Source organism: Pristis pectinata, chromosome 4 (genome assembly GCF_009764475.1).
Source record: "Pristis pectinata isolate sPriPec2 chromosome 4, sPriPec2.1.pri, whole genome shotgun sequence".
Lineage (NCBI taxonomy): Eukaryota > Metazoa > Chordata > Chondrichthyes > Rhinopristiformes > Pristidae > Pristis > Pristis pectinata.
In genome coordinates, this window is record NC_067408.1 from 19,670,465 (window position 1) to 19,690,736 (window position 20,272).

General features: G+C 40.2%; 1 protein-coding gene across 4 annotated transcripts in view; it reads right to left on the reverse strand.

Annotated features, from left to right (window-relative positions):
• The window catches only part of sgcd (sarcoglycan, delta (dystrophin-associated glycoprotein)), a 365,223-nt gene that overhangs the window by 106,732 nt on the left and 238,219 nt on the right, over positions 1–20,272 (reverse strand). For all 4 annotated transcript variants that reach the window (XM_052014957.1, XM_052014953.1, XM_052014956.1 and 1 more), the window contains one exon: positions 14,069–14,257. In XM_052014957.1, the coding sequence (XP_051870917.1) occupies positions 14,069–14,257 (189 nt within the window). The remainder of the gene's footprint in view (positions 1–14,068; positions 14,258–20,272) is intronic.

The following is a 20,272-nucleotide window of genomic DNA, read 5'->3' on the forward strand; positions in this document are numbered from 1 at the left end:
CCTCTCCCACGTGTGTGTGCAACCAAAATTAGACCTGCACATTGCGAGCTGGATCCTGCATCTTGGAGTGAGCTCACTAGAACAGTTTCAAGATTGTCTACTGACTGAGTCTTAAGTGTGTCCTTGGAAGAATTTCTTTCTACAAGGCTGGACAGGAGAAGCTTGTGTAGTTCTCCTTGCAGTAAAGAAGATTGAGAGGAGATCTTATAAAGGTGTAGTAGATTGTGACTACTTTGTGCTGGATAAATAGAGGAAAGCTGTTCCCATTAGCAGATGACTGTGGAGACAGACTTTAAGTTTTGGGTAAAGGATGTACAGAAGGTCTGAGGAAATATCTTTCTCACAAAGGTAGTAATTATATTCTGACACCCACTGCCCATAAGACCAGTGAAAACAGTCAGTTAGAGCTTTCAAAATGAATTTGGATTGGCACTTAAGGAAAAATAATATGTATGTGTACGGAAAAAGAATGGGGGAATGGCACTGATAGAATTGCTCTACTTAGAGCTGGCAGAGACACTATAGGCTGTAATGATTCTGTGACTGTAAGACTGTGCACCTCCACTGAATATGCTTGCTCTGAAAGCCCATGTTACATGCAAAGATCTGCCAGGCCAATGTCAATGGAACTTTGATTCTTGAGACTGATGGTGCACTGTGGATGGGTTATGCCAAACATTTCTGGGTTTATCTGGCTGTTCTATGTTTTCCCTGTTGTACCATTTAATCCTAGAATGTAGACATTTTGCACTGTAATGTGTGTTCAAGGCAGATGAGTAAAACAGGTTAATTTGAAGAGAAAATCTTTACAGCTTTTTGTCTAATCAGTGATCGATGACAACATTCTTTGTATCTGTGTGAAATCCTGTTGGAATGTCAGATCAAACTGTGATACTTAACCAGCACTTTCAGAAAAGAGTTCATTCAACTCAATGAAAATGCAGACTCTTTCAAAGCTATTATGTTTCTTATAGCTATTACTAGAGCAAGATAATAAAAGGTTATCCATGTCTTAAAGTGAAGCTGTTAATTTTTTTTCTCATTATTTTGTTAACAATTTATTCACCTCAACGTGTATTCAACAAATGTAGAGATATCTTTTCAGATTTTCAGTAACAAATGTTCTCAGATCAGGTATAGTGCATGTTCTGTTTACTCTTAGGCTGCCCCAATAATTTGCATTGACCTAATAGTAAAAGTCATCAACCATAAACCACACCATGCCCACAGCTGCCTGCTACACTGATAACCTTTAGCCTCATGACTTTTCTGCAAAACTTTCTGAGTATTTTCCCCCAAAGCCTTGCATTATGGATTCTTACAGGGTGGGGATGTCCAGAGGTCGGTACAAGTTCAATGAATGGATAGAGGACACTTTCAGCTCAACAGCCTGATCTGGCTTCAAGCCTGGGTGAAGGTTAATGTGTTAAACCCGAGCTACTCCGCATATGGAGACACAAGAGACTGCAGGTGCTGGAATCTGGAGCAACAAACAATCTGCAAGAGGAACTCAGTGGGCCGAGCGGCATCTGTGGAGGGGGAGGAGGGAAGAAATTGTTGATGTTTCGGGTTGAAACCCTGCATCAAGGCTGATGCAGAGCTTCAACTGAAACATTGACCATTCCTTCCTCCCACAAATGCTGCTCGACCCATTGAGTCCCTCCAGCAGATTGTTTGCTATGCCACATATGACTTAATATCATAAAATAATTCTGTTCTCCTCATACCACTTCACTTGTCAAATAGAGAGGCAAGTACATTGTGTTTTCTCAATGGTTTGTAAGCAGCATTATAAAATGAAATTACAGAATGTATGATTTCTCCTTTGATCTCTGGGTTTCTTGAACCTGTAATGATGTCTCATCAGAAAGCTGGAGGCAACAGTTAAGCATAACATGCAAATGAATCACATTCACTTCTGTACCATCAGAAAATGTTTCTGAATCCTGGACCTGGATGATCAATGCAAAAAGTGTTATGATGGGAAACGCATTGGCAAGTTCACTTCCAGTTTGCCTCTGGCAGAATTACAACAGTTAAGTGAGAGTTATTAATTGGATTGAACCACTCTTCTCCTGTAATAGACAGGTAGAGGTGGAGGGAATTGAGATCATAGAAGCAGAGATCTAAGATTTCCCTTTGGGGCTTAGATGAGCACTCCTGCTTCTCCTAGCCCTGTAAGGAAAGTTCTCTTTACCTCTTGGCTGGCATGGTGGGATGCCTAATTTCCAATGATATCATAGGGAGGGTATATGTATTTATGACAATTCACCCCACAGGCTTTGAGTGTCCTTACCCCTTGCTCAGTTAAGCAAGTTACAAATGTGATCAGTCAGTTTATGCCCGATAGAGTGTGCAGGAGTACTTTGGGCAATTTTAACTGCCTGGATGCCTGGTTAAAATTCTCTACCCTATTCTTTTAATGACATGAATTATATATTTGTGCGGTAAAATGAAAAAAAGAACATTTCCACAGTGTTAAATTTGTACTTCTGTCACACCTTGAGAAAAAAATCAATCAAAAACGGTTTTGCAAAATGCTAATAACTTGAACTCATACTCATTGATGTCTGCTAGGTAATTTTTCAAATGAAGTATTAAAAGTTTGCCTTCCCAGATTTTTTAAAAGATAGAGTGCTCTCGGTCTGTTTGCAATATAAAATTGACACATCCTTCCATTAGGACTTTTTCCATGAGTGAATCATCAATCAGAGCAGAAAGAACCATCATCCCAACCCTAACACAATAGATAATGATGCTTGTGATTCTGCTGTTTGAATTTTTGTAAGTCAAAGGTAACTGACAGCTTTCCAAAATGAGGATTAGATATCCTGCATTTGCACCGGGACTAATAGGTACTGATAACTGTGTCTGAGGACATCAATACAATAGCACATTCAATGGTTCCAACTAGGTTGGTAAGAGAAGCAGGGAAAAAAATGGTAGGACAAATATTATAATGGAGCTACAAAGAACAGAAAATCCTCTGAACCCATCTTCTAGCATGAAATGAGTGCAAGTATGAGTGTATCCAATTATGATCATCAATCTTACATCTGAAACAAACAGCTCACCATTTAATAAGTTGAATTTCAGGTACATTCCTCACAAACAGTAAACAAAGTAAAAAAAAACTCAAAATATGATCTGAGGTACCAGACAGATGTATTTGACTACATGTTAAGTAGAATATGAAAACCACTAACGCTCTCCCAATTCAAGTATTCAGTGATTGTAGATATCAAGGACTGACAGCCTGAAGCAAGAAGTGAAAGAATACCTCCCTTTGATAACTATCTGGACAATATTATTCTGGACAGAATGACTAATCTTGTATGATCTAGCTTCATAAAGATAAACAGACCTTAGGTGTACCATGACTGCTGGCCAACAATTGATAAGCCAACATACTTTATGGATTGGCCTGAAAATATTTGGCACATTGGTGTTTACTCTGAGCAGAGAAGTCTACATCTCAGGTATGATGCTTGGAATGATTTCTTGTGACAAAGGACCAAATATCCTGGTTTTGTGTGGACAGAAAGTATGTACCCAGGAGAATAAATCAGAATGAAGGGAAGTTATATGTGTGCAAGAGAGACATAGCATGAGAGGGAGATTTGCCATTTCTGGAGCTACCTTCTGAGGTTGAGGATGATTTTATTGAGTATAAGAGTTTGATGGAGAGTATGCTGCATAAACAAGAGAGAAGGAAAGATGGATAAAGATGGGAACAAGTGAATTTTGAGAGTAGAAGAGGGAGGTTTTGATTATGTGGGCTTGTATATAGAAGTGAAATGATTCACTGGATGTATCTGCTAGCTATTTACTGTTTAGACATCAGTCAATTTGCACAGATACCCCAAAGTGTTTGTCCATGATTGCTAGTCATTTACCATGTCATCAGCTATTGTCGTCAACTGTAAAGGAAGCCCCTGTTTTGCTGGAATGGGGACAAGTTAACTGTAATAACTCTGTAGCAATGCTAACCCTGTCTTACACAAGCTTCAGTGAAAATAAAGAGTAATCATTCTCACTGGTGAAATTTTATTAAACCTCAGCACTTGATATGCCAGCCCTTGGCCCTTCAGCTGTGCTTCCTGTCAAAATGATTTGGACAAGGGTTGATCAAAAGCCCAAAGAGCTTTGGGCTGCTATTTGCACTGCTGGTGCAATGAAGGGCACAGAACCACAGCATGTGTGGGGTCAACTGTGATATTCACCAAGCATGTAATTTAAATAGTTATGAAGAAGCAGTGAAACATGGGTGGTTTTTGGATACTACAAAATACTAAAATGGATTCAAAATATCTAGAGGCTATATTGTGGGATCAATAAATGAATACCATTTAATTTGTGCCTCATTTAACTAGTAACTATAGTGTCTTCATTAAACCATTAAGATACCATAAACATTTGCAAGACTCGACACATAAATTAGATAGCTTATTAGAGGGACATAGATAGGATGCAGAGTTGGGCTGAGAAGTGGCAGATGCAGTTCAACCCAGATAAGTGCGAAGTGGTTCACTTTGGTAGGTCAAATATGTTGGCGGAATATAGTATTAAATGGCAGGACTCTTGGCAGTGTGGAGGATCAGAGGGATCTTGGGGTCCGAGTCCATAGGATGCTTAAAGCGGCTGCGCAGGTTGACTCTGTGGTTAAGAAGACATATGGTGTATTGTCCTTCATCAATCGGGGAATTGAGGTATTGTTGCAGCTATATAGGTCCCTGGTCAGACTCCATTTGGAGTATTGTGCTCAGTTCTGGTCGCCTCACTACAGGAAAGATGTGGAAGCCATAGAGAGGGTGCAGAGGAGATTTACAAGGATGCTGCCTGGGATGCGGAGCATGCCTTATGAAAGCAGGTTGAGGGAATTCGGCCTTTTCTCCTTGGAGAGACGGAGGATGAGGGGGGACCTGATTGAGGTGTATAAGATGATGAGAGGTATTGATAGGGGAGATAGTCAGAGGCTTTTCCCCAGGGCTGAATTGGTGGCCACAAGAGGACATAGGTTTAAGGTGCTGGGGAGTAGATATAGAGGAGATGTCAGGGGTAAGTTTTTTACTCAGAGAGTGGTGAGTGTGTGGAATGGGCTGCCGGAAATGGTGGTGGAGGCTGATACGATAGGGTCTTTCAAGAAACTGTTAGATAGGTACATGGAGATGAGTATAATAGAGGGCTATGGGTAATCCTAGTAATTTCTAGGGCAGGGACATGTTTGGCACAGCTTTGTGGGCCGAAGGGCCTGAATTGTGCTGTAGTTTTTCTATGTTCTAAATTACACACATGTGGAGACTTCAAGCTCTTGCTACATGTTGTGAGTCTGACATTATTACATTGACACGAAGCAGCTTCACCACATGACTCTCTTGTCCAAATGGATCGCAGATTGGACACACCTTCATAAATGCACAGAAAGCAGAGACAGTGCTTAAGAATACACTAAACTGCTCCTGAAAATCAAAAAAACAGATGCTATAAATCTGAAATAAAAACAGAAAATGCTGGAAACACACAGCAGGTCAGGCAGCATCTCTGGAAAGAGAAACTACGATAGCAGATTTGATTAAAGACTTTGACCTGAAACAATTACTCTGTTTCTTTTTGCACAGATGCTGCCTAAACTGTTCTTCTTTTTATTAAAAAGAGGGAGTTATTTTTGTTCAAACACTTTTTACACTTTTAACATTGACTTACAAATAACTTATCAATATGTACATATAAATAAAATATATATATAAATTTTATCTTGTTACCAGTTTTCAGAGTCTTCTTCATTTCCTTTACAGATTTTGGTGTTAACTTCAAATTTGTACTTTAGATCCTGTGCCTTTTTCAGTCATGCTTGGATTTGAAACTGGATGTACTGAAGTCTGCACTGGATCTATTTAATGATTGTGTTTCAACATCCAGACTTAGATCATCAGCAAAAATCATTTAATTGAATTAAACACCTTGGATCTTGTCACTAACTTCAACCAAATATCTCCTGATTCTGCAGTCTTCAACTCTCCCTCTTACTTGACTCGCTGGAGGATTAAGAACACAAGCATAATTTGTCTACTGGCTTCCATAGCCACAACTCTTTCACAGCAAACGTCTCTAACTGCCACAGACTGCCACATTCTCTAAGTGCACTCACCCTAAAAGAGATATCCCCTTTATCCTATCAATCCTTCCCCACCATCTCTGCAACTTAAAGTTAACTTTTTTTTTCCCAGATCTGATGAAGGATCTCAGACCTGAAACATTATTCCTCTTTACACAGATGCTGGCTAACCTACTGAGTGTTTTCAGCATTATCTGTTTATATATCCAATTTCTAGTATCTGCAGTTTTGTTTTAATTTACCCAAACGTGCTTGTTTTACTTGAAACTGCATTCATTCTGATTAACGTCATTATGATATTTTACACTTGCCTGCTTCTGCTCAACTCCAGAAGCCAAATTTGTTTAATCAAAACTCAAGCAAATTCTCTATCTTCTCTTCATTGAGAGTTCTGCAGAAACTTCCAGTGGTAGTTTACAGATATGTTTTGCAATTCAGCAAGGAATTGGCCAAATGATGTTTCAAATTGACTTCTGAATATCCCTGCCACAGAATAGATGGAAACTTCAGGCCTTGGCCAGAACCAAGCTCTTTTGGTAAGTCAGGACATGCACATATTGATCTCACATGCATCTGCAGTTGTTGTATCCAAACCCATGTGTTTCACTTCAGCAATGCTAGAAATACTCAGCAGGTCAGGCAGCATCTTTAAGAGACAAAATTCCTCTGATTGTTCTCTCTCCACAGATGCTGCCTGAGTATATCAACATTTCTCTTTTGAATTTGGACTTCTAGGAACTGCACATTTTTTGCTGTTTCACTCCAATCCTCTGAAAGACTATCAATCAGTATCAGGGCATTGTTATTTTCCTTTTCACAAAAGTCTAGACATACTCTTTGAAAAGATCTAGTTGACAATGACTATGATCGCAAAGGAGCTTTTGGTGGTTTATACTACAACCTTGGTAAAACTGCATATACTTATCAATCATTTAAGGTCACCCATCCAAAAAGCCCCAGTAAATAAATCTTTTTACAATTGCTTTTATACCTATTATTTCTGCATACTCAGTATGAAGTTTGGTCAAAATCTTTTCTCCCAAAATACTTGGCATTACCACTCTATGACTCAGTTTGTTATGTTTAAATGACAACACGTTGTGAATGGTTTCAGTTCCTTGTCTCTACATCGATCAAACTCAAAGGTTGTAGTTTACACGTTGAAACATAAATAGTTGTGTGTTTCAGACACTTGCTATATTGTTGCAAAGCATGCAAACCACATCACTCTCCGACCCAAGAATATAAATATACACATTGAGAGAAAACAGCTTCTCCATGTTTAAAGACACTTTGCTCCAGCAAATATTTTCCCCCAATGTGTAGAAACTAATGAGCGGATGGAGATGGCAGAGGGAGTTTAATCCAGACAAGTGTGAGGTATTGCATTTTGGAAGGTCAAATTTAAGAGGGGGCTATACAGCAAATGGCAAGACAATTATAGGAGCATTCATGTACAGAGTCCATGTCCATAGCTCCCTGAAAGTGGCAACACAAATGGATAGGGTGGTAAAGAAGGCATACGACATACATGCTTTTATTGGTCAGGGCCTTGAGTATAAAGGTTGGGAAATCATGTTTTAGCTGTATAAAACTTTTGTTAGGCCACATTTAAAGTACTGTTGTGTAGTTCTGGTCACCACAATATAGGAAGGATGTGAAGATCTTGGAGAGGGTGGAGAAGAGGTTTACCAGGATGTTGCCTGGATTGGAGTGTATTAGCTATACGGAGAGATTGGACACATTTAAATTGCTTTCACTGGAGCATTGGAGGTTGAGGGGTGATTTAATAGATGTATATAAAATTATGAGAGGCATAGATTGGGTCGATAGAGTCTTTTTTTCCCAGGGTGGAAATGTCAAATACTTGAGGGCATAGGTTTAAGATGAGAGGGGGAAAGCTTAAAGGAGATGCAAGCTTTTTGCCCTCAGGTTGGGTGAGATTAGAACTAGAGGTCATAGGTTTAGGGTGAAAGGTGAAATATTTAACAGGAATCTGAGGGGGAACTACTTCACTCAGAGGGTGGTTCGAGTGTGGAACGAGTTGCCAATGGAAGTGAATGTGGGCTCAATTGTACTATTTAGGAGAAATTTGGATAGGTGTGTGGATGAGAGAGGTATGGAGGGCTATGGTCCGGGTGCAGGTAGATGGGACTAGGCAGAAAACCAGGCCGGCATGGACTAGATGGGTTGAAGGGCCCATTTCTGTGCTGTAGTGCTCTATGACTCTAGGAGATGTGTGAGGCAAGTTTCTTTACACAGAAAGTGGTAGGCACCTGGAACATGCTGCCAGTAGAAATAGATATGACAGCAATGTTTAAGAAGCATTTAGACTGACTCATGGACAGGCAGGGAATAGAGGAACACAGACCATGTACAGGAAGATGGGGTTAGTTAGATTGGCATCATAGTTGGCGCAGACATGGTGGGCTGAAGGCGTTGTTTCTGCACTGTTCTCCGAGTGTCTCTTTTATAACATTTTGTGGTGGGTATAGGTTGGACCAGCCTCAATGAACTGACAACTCCAATAGATAGGAGGTCAAATGCAAGAGTCAAACTAGACTCAGAGGCAGTTCAAACCAGCTGGTGATTTATACAGATGATCCTCTATGACAGAACAATTCTATCTGCTTTAAGGGTTCGGGTCACAAAGTCACTTTCAAATTAGTCACTCCCTATTTTGATGCCTCTACAACACCTTACAAATCTACAGGAAGGATGGTGAACCAACTTCAGATTCCTGTCCTGGGCCAAAATCCTCAGAATTGAAATTCTGTACTGGTGGGCAGGTCAACTTGTCCATGTCCATTACATCAGACTCCCAAAACAAGTCTTCTGCTCCAAGTTCCACACAGGAGGTCAGAAAGAAACTTTTCAAGCGCATTCTCAAAAGCTCTGTACTATTCCTCATGGGGCCACTCAATAAAACAGCAAAACATCTAGGAAGGCCCCAAACAATTCAAGTCTCTCCAGGTGCATGTGAAAACCAAGCATGAACTGCAGTAGGAGGACACAACAGCCCAATCAACCCTTTCACCTGCCCCATCAAGTTCCACATGCGCTATCTGTGGTGGAGTCTATGGATTTGTCGTGGGACTCATAAGTCTCCTCAGAACCTGCAGAACTAGAATCATCCTTGATGATGAGAGACTGTATGGAAAGAAGAAGATCCCTTACCTTGAAAACCTGAAAGTAAAACTTATTTGCCAATGTAAGCCTTGTGGCGTAAACACCATATATCAACATTTTTACTTTGCAATATGCCACTGTCCTCTAAGTCTTTTTGAATTCCTTCCAGTGAAGATAGTTAAAGGGTTAATAACCAAGACTGCCTTGGTTTGTCAGCAGACAGGCATAGTTTCAGTGAGTAATTGTGAGGTACAAAATCTTATCAGGAACTCTGGAAAAAGGCGGCAGAATGAAGAATAGCAAGAAAGATGAATATGGGAGAACCAGAAAGGAAAAAGAAAAATGAGTGAGGACAAACCATAGAATCAGATAGAGATGTGGAAGGCTTTGGACTAACTACTATTCAGCAATGACAATGAGAGGGATTTGGGACATGTACAATAACATTACAAATTGGTCCCATAAAGCTTAGAATACAAACTCAATCCACACAGTATAGAAAAGACTGCACAACAAAGTCTGTGCCAACTAATATGAATCAGCACATGGCTCAGCACACCAGAAAAATGTGCAGTCCCCAGGGATAGGCAATTAACAATACACAATTAAACTGCATTAGCAGCAATTAACATTGCTCTTTGTAAGACATTATCAGTATCAACTAATTAAAGTTTTATATAAACATTTACAGATTTTTTTTTCTCTATTGAGGCACCTTTTAAAAAGTTAAATAATGGGCAGAACAAAATTAATCATAAATGACTTTAATCTGAAGAAGTAAATAATTTGGGCATAGTAAAAACTTTAAATTATCAGCAATGAGTTCACATTATAGAAAATCAATTCTGCCTCGAGGATTCAGCCTGGGTTTTAGCCTCCTTTTACTTCCTCAGAAATTCATTAATTAAATGCAAGGAATCACAATCCACTTTCAGACAAGGAACCAAAGCTGATACAATATTAAATCAACAGAGTAAAACTGGGAGAGAAGGAAGTAAAAGGGAAATCCGTGTGGATTTAATGGTTCAGGACTTCTTGCCCCATTGAGTTGGACATGTTCATCATTGAATTTACCTTTTGCTGATCCACCACTTGCAAATTGTGCTCTTAGGCTGGCCTGATCCTCTGTAGTGAGGCACTGCGCAGTCCAATGTTGGAGTGCAATCTGGAAATGATCAGCAGAAAGCAGCCAGCAAGTTCAGAACTTCTGCATTCACAGAGGACTCCTGAATTTGATGGCACTTTTGACAGAATTCTGCAGCCAAATGCTAGCAATATAAAAGATGCCCTAAAGTGCTTCTTGGATAACCCTGAGGAGAACATATTCCATGAAAAAGGTTAATCACAAGAGATAAATTTTGAAATTTATAAAGCAGAGAAAAAAATGGGGAAGCAGAGAGAAGAAATGACACCCCAGAGAGCACAACCAAGGATTCCCTAATACCATGTGAAGAATGAAAGAATGGCTGAATAAGCAGGAACTAAGAGTCAAAGGAATGTGGAACCAATCACAATTCTGTCAAACCAGGAGAAACTGAGTGGCCAGACAGTTAAAATGGCCCTTGAAGTCCACTCACAATGATCTGAACTGCATTTGGACCAGCTGCAATTTTCTTTTCAAGGCAGGCAAAAGGTAAACAGGTCCCACTTCAGTAATAAGAATAGCAGTTTGGGTTTATGGAGCTTTTAACATTGTACTCTATCCTAAGACCCTTCACAGGAGCATTGCTAAACAAAATTGGAGATCCGGGCATGTAAGACTGAGGGAGATGGAATAAGTGTTAACAAGTATCTTAAAAGAGGGAAAACAGGCAGAAGGACTGGGGAATGAATTCCAGATCCTAGAACCTTAGGTCAAAACCACAGTTAATTTTTCTTTTTCCCTCCTAGTGTTTATCTCAGGATTGGAGAGTGAGGGAGGGCACAGGAAGAACTTGGTGATGGTTAGTTGGAGGATGAATGGAAAGGATTTGGTGAGGTGGGAGAAAGGAACAGTGAGATTGTGGGTGCAAAGAGAAGTTAAGGAAGGGAGTGCTGAGAAAAGGTTAGGATGGGTGCCTGGAGAAGGGAAGAAAGAAAGGGTCCAAGGAGCAGAGTTCAAGAGAGAGATCGGTGGTGGGGGGGGGGGCGGAATCTGAGGGAGAGTGACGGTGAGAGATTGGGGTTTGGGGAGATATGTAAGGAGAGGAGATTCAGAAAAAGAGCACACTGAGTGAGGAGGTTCATGAAAAGGATGGGTGAAAGAAGAGGCAGTGGTTAAGGTTACCCATACCTGAGCCCAGCTCATTGTGTGTGCAAGCGTGAGCATGCTGAGGGATGGCTAGGCACATGTCCACTTCCATTTGTAAACGTCATTCAGCAACACCCAGTCTCCAGTTATCTTGGATCCACCTTGCCACTGGATCAAAACATTACTCTGCCAAGCATGTGTGGTAACTAGTGTGGAATGGCTACCTCACGTTTAAAGAAAGCACACTTTGGCCAAACTCACTCTTCAATATGTTTTTTTGATATCTTTATTAGTCATATGTATGTCTTTGGAATGTGGGAGGAAACCGGAGCACCCGGAGGAAACCTACCCAGACACGGGGTGAACATACAAACTCCTTACAGACAGTGACCGGAATTGAACCCGGGTCGCTGGCACTGTAATAGTGTTACACTAACCGCTACACTACCGTGCCTGCCCAATGACATCCAGGACCTGGAATATCAGGACCTGCAAGGGCAATCCTAATGGTGACAGACCTAAACCCTGGCCTACTATATGTAACCAAGGAACTCAGATATTTAGACTTCGACCTGACCATCCTGATAATAATAATAATAATATTAATAATAGTATTTATTCATCACACGTACATCGAAATACACAGTGAAATGCGTCCTCGTGTTAACAACCAACATAGTCTGAGAATGTTCTGGGGGCAGCCCACAAGTGTCGCCACGCTTCTGGCACCAACATAGTATACCCACAACTTCCGAACCCATATGCATTTTTGGAATGTGGGAGCAAACCCACGCAGTCATGGGGAGAACATACAAACTCCTTACAGACAGCATCAGAATTGAACCCGGGTTGATGGCGCTGTAATAGCGTTACGCCAACTGCTACACTACCATGCCGCCCTACACAATGTGTCTGAGACAGCCAGCTCACAGAACAAGGTAGTGACTACTTCTTCTGGAAGGGCAAACTGGAGGAGAAATGCTGTCTTCATGGGGTAGGTTTAGTCTCCAAGAATGAGCTAGTTTGACATCTCTGCAACTCCTGTGTGGAATAAGTAAATGCCTCATGACCCTCATGCTCACTCTTAGGTGGAACCAGTTCATTAGGGTCATCAGCACAATAGACAACAACATTGGAAGCTATGGATGAGGCCAAGGACGATCTGCTTGAACCTTTGAAAAAAACTACGGTCCAAATCCTAGAGCGAGACAAACTGATCCTCCTGGAATACTTTAATGCCAGGGTAGAAAAGCATGCAATCCTCTGGAAAGGTGTGAATGGCAAGGAAGGAGAAGGCAAAGCCAACACCAACGTAGTCCTCCTCTGAGAAAATGCTTGGAGCATAGCTTTGTCTTAATCAACACCCTGTTTTATCAGTGAGACAAGCACACAACCTCATGGAAACCACCACCAATCCAGACACTGGCACATGTTACACAGAGGGTGGAGGGTATGTGGAACGGGTTGCCAGAGGAAGCTGTCGGGGCGGGTACAATTACAATGTTTAAAAGACATCTGGACAGGTACATGGATAAAAAAGGTTTAGAGGGATATGGGTCAAATGCAGGCAAGTAGCACTAGCTCGGGTAGACTGGCATGGAAGGGTTGAGCTGGAGGGCCTATTTCCATGCTGTATAGCTCTGTGACTCTATGATTCTATGTTATTTTACACTTTTATCCAAGCAGGATGTCTGTATCACCTGTGCCCTAACAGATGCCAGTGACTGCTGCACTGAACACCACTTAATTTGTTCTGTTACTTCCTTCATCCTGGCTAGAAAATAACAGTGGCATCAGGAACATTGCCACCTGAAAATCAATGTTGAAAGTCTCATACAACACCTCACAGACAGTCTGACACCCATGGAACAGGAGGTACAGAGGTCAAGGCACCATAATTAGTACCCATGAAGAGACTTTTGATTTCTGTACCAGTAAAAACCAGGACTGGTTTGATGGGATCCAGTGCCAATTAACTGCAAGTGTAAGTGCTTCTTGAACTAGAAGTACCACACCTCAAGATAAAAGAAATCGCTTTACAGACACCTGAAGACTGAGGTCCAGAAAGAAACTTGTGACCTAAAGAATAAATGATGGATGAAAGGGACACAGGAGTTCCAAATGCTCACTGCTAATCAAATCAAACACCTACTGACCCACCTCTCTGAGAGTCCGGCTCAAAGGAGAGTCTATCAAAGGACAGAGAGGCCATTGGTACCCTCTGGTCCAGCTGTCAATCCAGCTAAATTGGAGCCAAAGGTAGGTTTTGTGACTATGGACCAAGGACGGGTAAGGTGGTCCTCAGAGCTCACGAACAGCAACATTGAATTCTCCCCTTTGCAGATTCAGACCCACTCTCTCCAATGACCTGTGGTAACCTTAGATTGGACAGCACAGTCCATATATCCTCGGCCCATGGATACATGCTGCCCCAGAGCACTTGTTTACAGCCACTACAGACTGAATTGTTTACAATGAAAATTTTTATTTGCAGGTCTTTAATTGGAAATTTTTTTAAATTGCCAGTATTCAAATATATCACTTTATGTAATTTGCATATTTAAAAAGAAACAATTTTCCTTGACACTACTTACTTTTGTAAAATTCATGACTTTCAGGATCCATATTGTCAGAGCAAGATTCACCAACAGCAGAATCATCAAGAGTAGGACAAAAAAATAAAGGCACCGCTTTCGCCAGCCATAAATCCCAACTTTGTAGACATATTGGTTTTCTGAGGTCTGGATGTTGTTTCGTTGAGTCAAGTACTGTTCCTGTGTCATCTGAAAAACAAAAAAATGTTATTAATATCAAGGAAATGAGCTGTTTCTCCATCAGACTAATATTAATAGTCAAGACGTTCCCCATTAATTATTTTCTACATCATGGATTAAATTCTAATCTAGTCTACCCACTGGTACACTGATGGGATCAGATACAAGGCTCGGTTTAGTGGGGTATAAAAGCTGTATTCCACCTATTTATGTGGATTTTCCATTTTAGGTTGAAGTTCACCTTCCCCTCCATGGTTAAAGGTGTTTAAAATATTATTTTGAATAACTAATGTGGATTTGGGTGGGGAATCACAATTGGAGGTTAGAATCTTAAAAAGAGAGTAAGCTGGATCATTCAGGAGTGCATTCAGGAAGAACTTTCATACATATAGAGAGGTATTAATCTGGTCAAATAAACTGTGGAAAGGTGGGATAATGAAAAGGTTAAGGTCATTCAATTTTCGGCACATATGATAGTGGGGGTTGTGAAGAAAAGACAAGTTATTTAAATTGAGGTTCATGGCAGCTATGATCTAATTGAATGATGGAACAGGTTTGAGAAACTGAATGTCCTGACCATGGACTTGTTCGTTTCTCCGTTCTCACAATACAAAACATCAACAAAATAATAGACCCTGAAAATGCAAAAAAAAATTTATTAAATCAAAGATAATTTGGTTTCTCTCATTAACCCATGACAATTGTATTCTGAGGCTCTTTAACAGAAAATTGCTACCTCTTCCACGTCACCAGTGATAATCAACATCAGCACTGTCCAACTGGCTTTATGCAACATTGGTAATTTGACATGCTCTGTTTCCTCCTCATCAGCAACTCTCTTCCTTTCACCTCCCTCAGCTCCACAACATTGTCATAATCACCTTCTCCTCCCTTTTCAAATTGGTATTGGTAGTGGTTTATTATTGTCACTTGTACCGAGGTACAGTGAAAAACTCGTCTTGCATACTGATCGTACAGGTCAATTCATTACACAGTGCAGTTACATTGACTGAGTACAGAGTGCATTGAGGTAGTACAGGTAAAAACAATAACAGTACAGAGTAAAGTGTCACAGCTACAGAGGAAGTGCAGTGCAGGTAGACAATAAGGTGCAAAGTCACAACAAGGTAGATTGTGAGGTCAAAGTCCATCTCATCATATAAGGGAACCGTTCAATAGTCTTATCACAGTGGGATAGAAGCTGTCAGTGAGCCTGGTGGTTTGTGCCCTCAGGCTCCTGTACCTTCTGCCTGATGGGAGATGAAAGAGAGAATGACCTCGGTGGGTGGGGTCTTTGATTATGCTGGTTGCTTCATCAAGGCATCAAGAGGTAAAGACAGAGTCCATGGAGGGGAGGCTGGTTTCCGTGACATGCTGGGCTGTGTCCACAACTCTCTGCAGTTTCTTGCAGTCCTGGGCAGAGCAGTTGCCATACCAAGCCATGATGCATCCAGATAGGATGATTTCTATGGTGCATCGATAAAAGTTGGTGAGTGTCAAAGAGGACATACCGAATTTCTTTGGCCTCCTGAGGAAGTAGAGGTGCTGGTGAGCTTTCTTGGCCATGGCGTCTACGTGATTTGACCAGGACAGGCTATTGGTGATGTCCACTCCTAGGAACCTGAAGTCCTCAATCCTCTCAACCTCAGCATTGTTGATGTAGACAGGTGCATATACACCATCCCCTTTCCTGAAGTCAATGACCAACTCTTTTGTTTTGTTGACATTGAGGGAAAGGTTGTTGTCGTGACATCATTCCACTAAGCTCTCTATCTCATAAATTGTACTGAAGGTACAGAAACGCAACTCTGGATTCTATATGTACCTGAGGGAGATCCAGTGAAATGCATAGGTTCATCCTTAACACAAACCACGATAAGATAAGGTAAGATAAGATAAGATAAGATAAGATAAGATAAGATAAGATAAGATAAGATAAGATAAGATAAGATATCTTTATTAGTCACATGTACATCAAAACACACAGTGAAATGCATCTTTTGCGTAGAGTGCTCTAGGGGCAGCCCGCAAGTGTTGCCACGCTTCCGGCGCCAACATAGCATGCCCACAACTTCCTAACCTGTACATCTTTAGAATGTGGGAGGAAACCGGAGCACCCGGAGGAAACCCACGCAGACACGGGGAGAACGTACAAACTCCTTATAGACAGCTGCCGGAATTGAACCCGCGTCTCTGGCGCTGTAATAGCATTACGCTAACCACTACACTGCCTTGCCTGCCCTAAAGTTATGTTCCCTGACCAGGAATTGATAACAATATCTTAAAGAAAGGACAATTGTTTTTGCAGTTTTGGATTAGGCAACAGGGCTATATGCAGCACTCGAGTAGCTCACCCCAAAGTGTACTGAGTCCAATTTATAGGCAGTTCCCTCATGTGCATCCATACATAGATGAGGTCCTGACTTTAAATGCCATTTTGGCAAAAACAGAAATGTTTCTGCTAATGTGTCTTGCAATGTGAAAATTTTCAACAAATTATAGGACTGTATACATTTGCAAGATTTAGTCATTAGTTTTGGGAATAAATGAGCCATTCCTTGAGAGCTAATTCTGTTATTATCATCTATTTGATGGTAATATTTTTCCTTGCAAATTAATGTCACATATTCTCAAGGTAATTAATACTGTTTTGTAACTCAGAATCTCAAATTCTAACATCAGTTTAATTAATAGGATATCTACAAAACAGCCATCACCAATTCTCATTCAGGTTAAAAAGCAGTGGGGTCTGGACCTCACTGCCTTGAAAGAGTGATGGAGGCAGAAATTGTCCTTGATTTAATAGGATGAGGACATGAAGACCATAATCTACTAAACTGGACACCAAGTGCTGGGAAGTGGGGGAAACCCAAAAAGCTGCTTTTTTTTTGCACTTGTGGATACAATGGTGGTCTCCTGAGCCACAAATTTCTGGTTCAATGATAGACTTTCAATTTCATCAATAGAAACTCACTTTCCAGACTTCCTCAGAAATATTCTTTCATTTGCAAATCAAACTACAATCCTTACAGGATTCAACCCTATGACTTACTCAGTTGCCTTAAGCTGGCACTCAGTTCAAACAGCATAATCAGCACAATTCATCAAACTTAATCAATTTTACAGCAAACCAACAAGGCTGCATAGAGTGTCACCATTATTCCTGGACAGAATGGAGGATGATTAGTTAATTTTTCTTGTCAGACTGCACTCCTGCAAGATATTGGGACTGATTTTATGCACATAATTTGAAAGCAAGTATCCACTCATCACTGTATCTTGCATTTATTGGGAAATGATGCTGCAGTTTCAGTCAAAGGCTCTTTCAGAAGACTACAGACTGCTGCTATAGTGTGCTGTTTAAACACCCTGTTGAAGAAATAGACTTTGATTCTGAGCTTCAAAGAAGATCCTAGAATTCCCATAATTATTGTCCATAGTTTTTCTTTACTACCCTTTCTTGTGTTCTTTTAAAGTACTACTAAACTATCAGAGCCCATCTCTCTTCTGAATCTTCTTGCTAGTGCTCCTAGGACACCCCAATGTCAGTTAACCTTTCTAACAATCACAGTGAGTAATCTAGAACATCAACAGTTTTATAACAATCACAAGGCCCAACAGTTAACCTACAGGTTTTGAATCCTTGTGAAGTAATTTATGTGTACATAAATAGACTGCAATGTCAGCTCACAGTGGCTTCTTATTGGTTTAGATCAATTCAAAAATCTTCATTCTTTCCTTTCTTCCATTTTTATCTCATCCGATAAGAATTAATTTGGATTTCTGGGTTAATAATGGAACTCTGATTAAATTTCATTTAAAGACTGTTAACTTGATGGCTTTGATGGTGTTCCTTTGGGTAACCACAGTGCTTATTTACTGCATAAACATTTCCTTAAATAAACTGCAACTGCTTGTGCGATAAGGTCCAAAACAAACATTTCAACCTATTCGTATATTTATTTTCCAAAGAACATTTGAATAACTGAAGCACAAAATGAGTCGATTCAACAATATTATTTTTTGAATAAAATACTGAGCTCCCAGTGGATTCCTTTTTAAGGGATTTGGTCACAGAAAAAATCAATTAAGAAAAAATCTAAACTTCAGCAAAACCTAAATAAAAAAATAAAATCAGTATAAAATGTCAACTTTAATTTCCACCTTCCACCATCACGTCCACCTCCTACCTCTCAACATTATTTCATTTTTTAAGGGTGAAGTGATTTTATTTACAAGAAAACAGCCATCAAAAATTTAAGCAAAAGCGATATTGCTTGAACAAACAACACACAGTTGAAAAGGTCACCAGGTTGGAAAGGAATAGGGAGCTCAGGTGTTGAGGTTAGGGGCGGGGGGGAGGGGGGGGGGGTGAGGGAAATCACAGGGAAAAATGCAGACAAGGTAAGTTACAAAGGAGCTGAAAGGCTAATATTAGGATGGGCTCATTGAATTATAGGAAATTATGTAAGAAAAAAATCTGGAAACCTCTTCTTTTTGCAAAGGAAGAAAATTCATGTGGCAGTTCCATCAAGGTGATCATTTGCATAAGTAACATAAGGCATGCTTCAGCCTGATGATGCATGATTTATGTCATTGTAAAGAAAGAAAGTTAACCGACCACATTTGATGAAGTTGCTGTCTGCTGCACTCAGGAAGATGAAGGTGATAACTGTAGATTCAATATTCATTCTGTGACATGTTGAATCACTCATTTTGCTTAGCAGTATAAATGGTACAGTGTTGTGCCCCTTACATCTCCAGCCCAAAGTAAAGGTTAATTGGAAATCAGACTGCAGTGCATGTTTAAGGATGGTTGTACGTAAACTTTTCTTTCATGTGACTATCCCCATGTAGAAACAACCCAGCCCAAATTAGATAAGAAAATAATTAACTCCAGTTGATTCCAAATGATCTTTTCTCTCATTGCTTTTCTTCTAAGATGTGACACTACTTTATAATACAGCTGCCTGCACTAATTGAAATTGTACCTGGGCTGATGACTTTACATTCATGTTTGGCTTATAGTTTAAATAATATATTCTAATGGTTTCAACACAAAACAATAAAATGGGTTTAAATGCGATCATAAAAAGCAGTGATGATGGAGGAGGAAGAGGGTGATGTCGGAGGGGGAGGTGTCATATAAGTGATTGCAAAATAGTTGTCCATTCTGAATCAAATAGATGTGAAAATAGAACTGGGGACGAAAAGAAAAGCTCTAAAACTGAGTCTCCTGGTATGTGGTTGGGATTAAATGCCTTGGGAGTATAACCCTAATATTACTGACATTGGCACTCAGGTGCTATCCGTGATTGCCAAACAATATTATCCCAAAGGGACCAATTGAAATCTCTTATTGTCCTTCTGACAGCCTCTTCACCAGGAAAAGTTTTGGCTCTTCTTATCATTGTGAGATAAATCTGACCAAGCATTGGCTCATTCATCCACAAATTGAGAAGGTGAGATTAAACCAGTGAGACAGGCATCACAGTCGACATAAACATAGTGGGCCAAAGGGCCTGTTCCTGTGCTTTACGGTTCTATATTCTATGTTTTATGTTCTATGTTCTAAATTCTACATTTTATGTTCTATGTTCTATGTTCTATGTTCATGTCATCTGTGAACTTACTGATTGTGCCTCCCACATCAACATCCAGTTTCTGGGTTTGTTCCTGTACCTTCTCCTGAACAAATGTATATCGTTTGCAATTTTTCAAATCTTTTCTAGTATCTTCTTTGCTAATAATGATCAGCTAACTGCAAGGCAGTAGGGTTTCATTTCTAAGTTGTCAAGATGGATGCAGGATTGTAATGCAATTTACTTGAATTCAAGACCAACATAAAATACCTTGGACATGTAATGTAATTGAAGTTAACTACAGTGAAACTATTAATTCCACATGCTGAGGATTTAGGTGGTGCTGGACTTGCAGATATTATTTTATTAATACTTCAGTACACTTTTAATTCACTTTGTTTTAGATGTTTCACGGTAGAATCATAAATTTTCCAGTAAACCC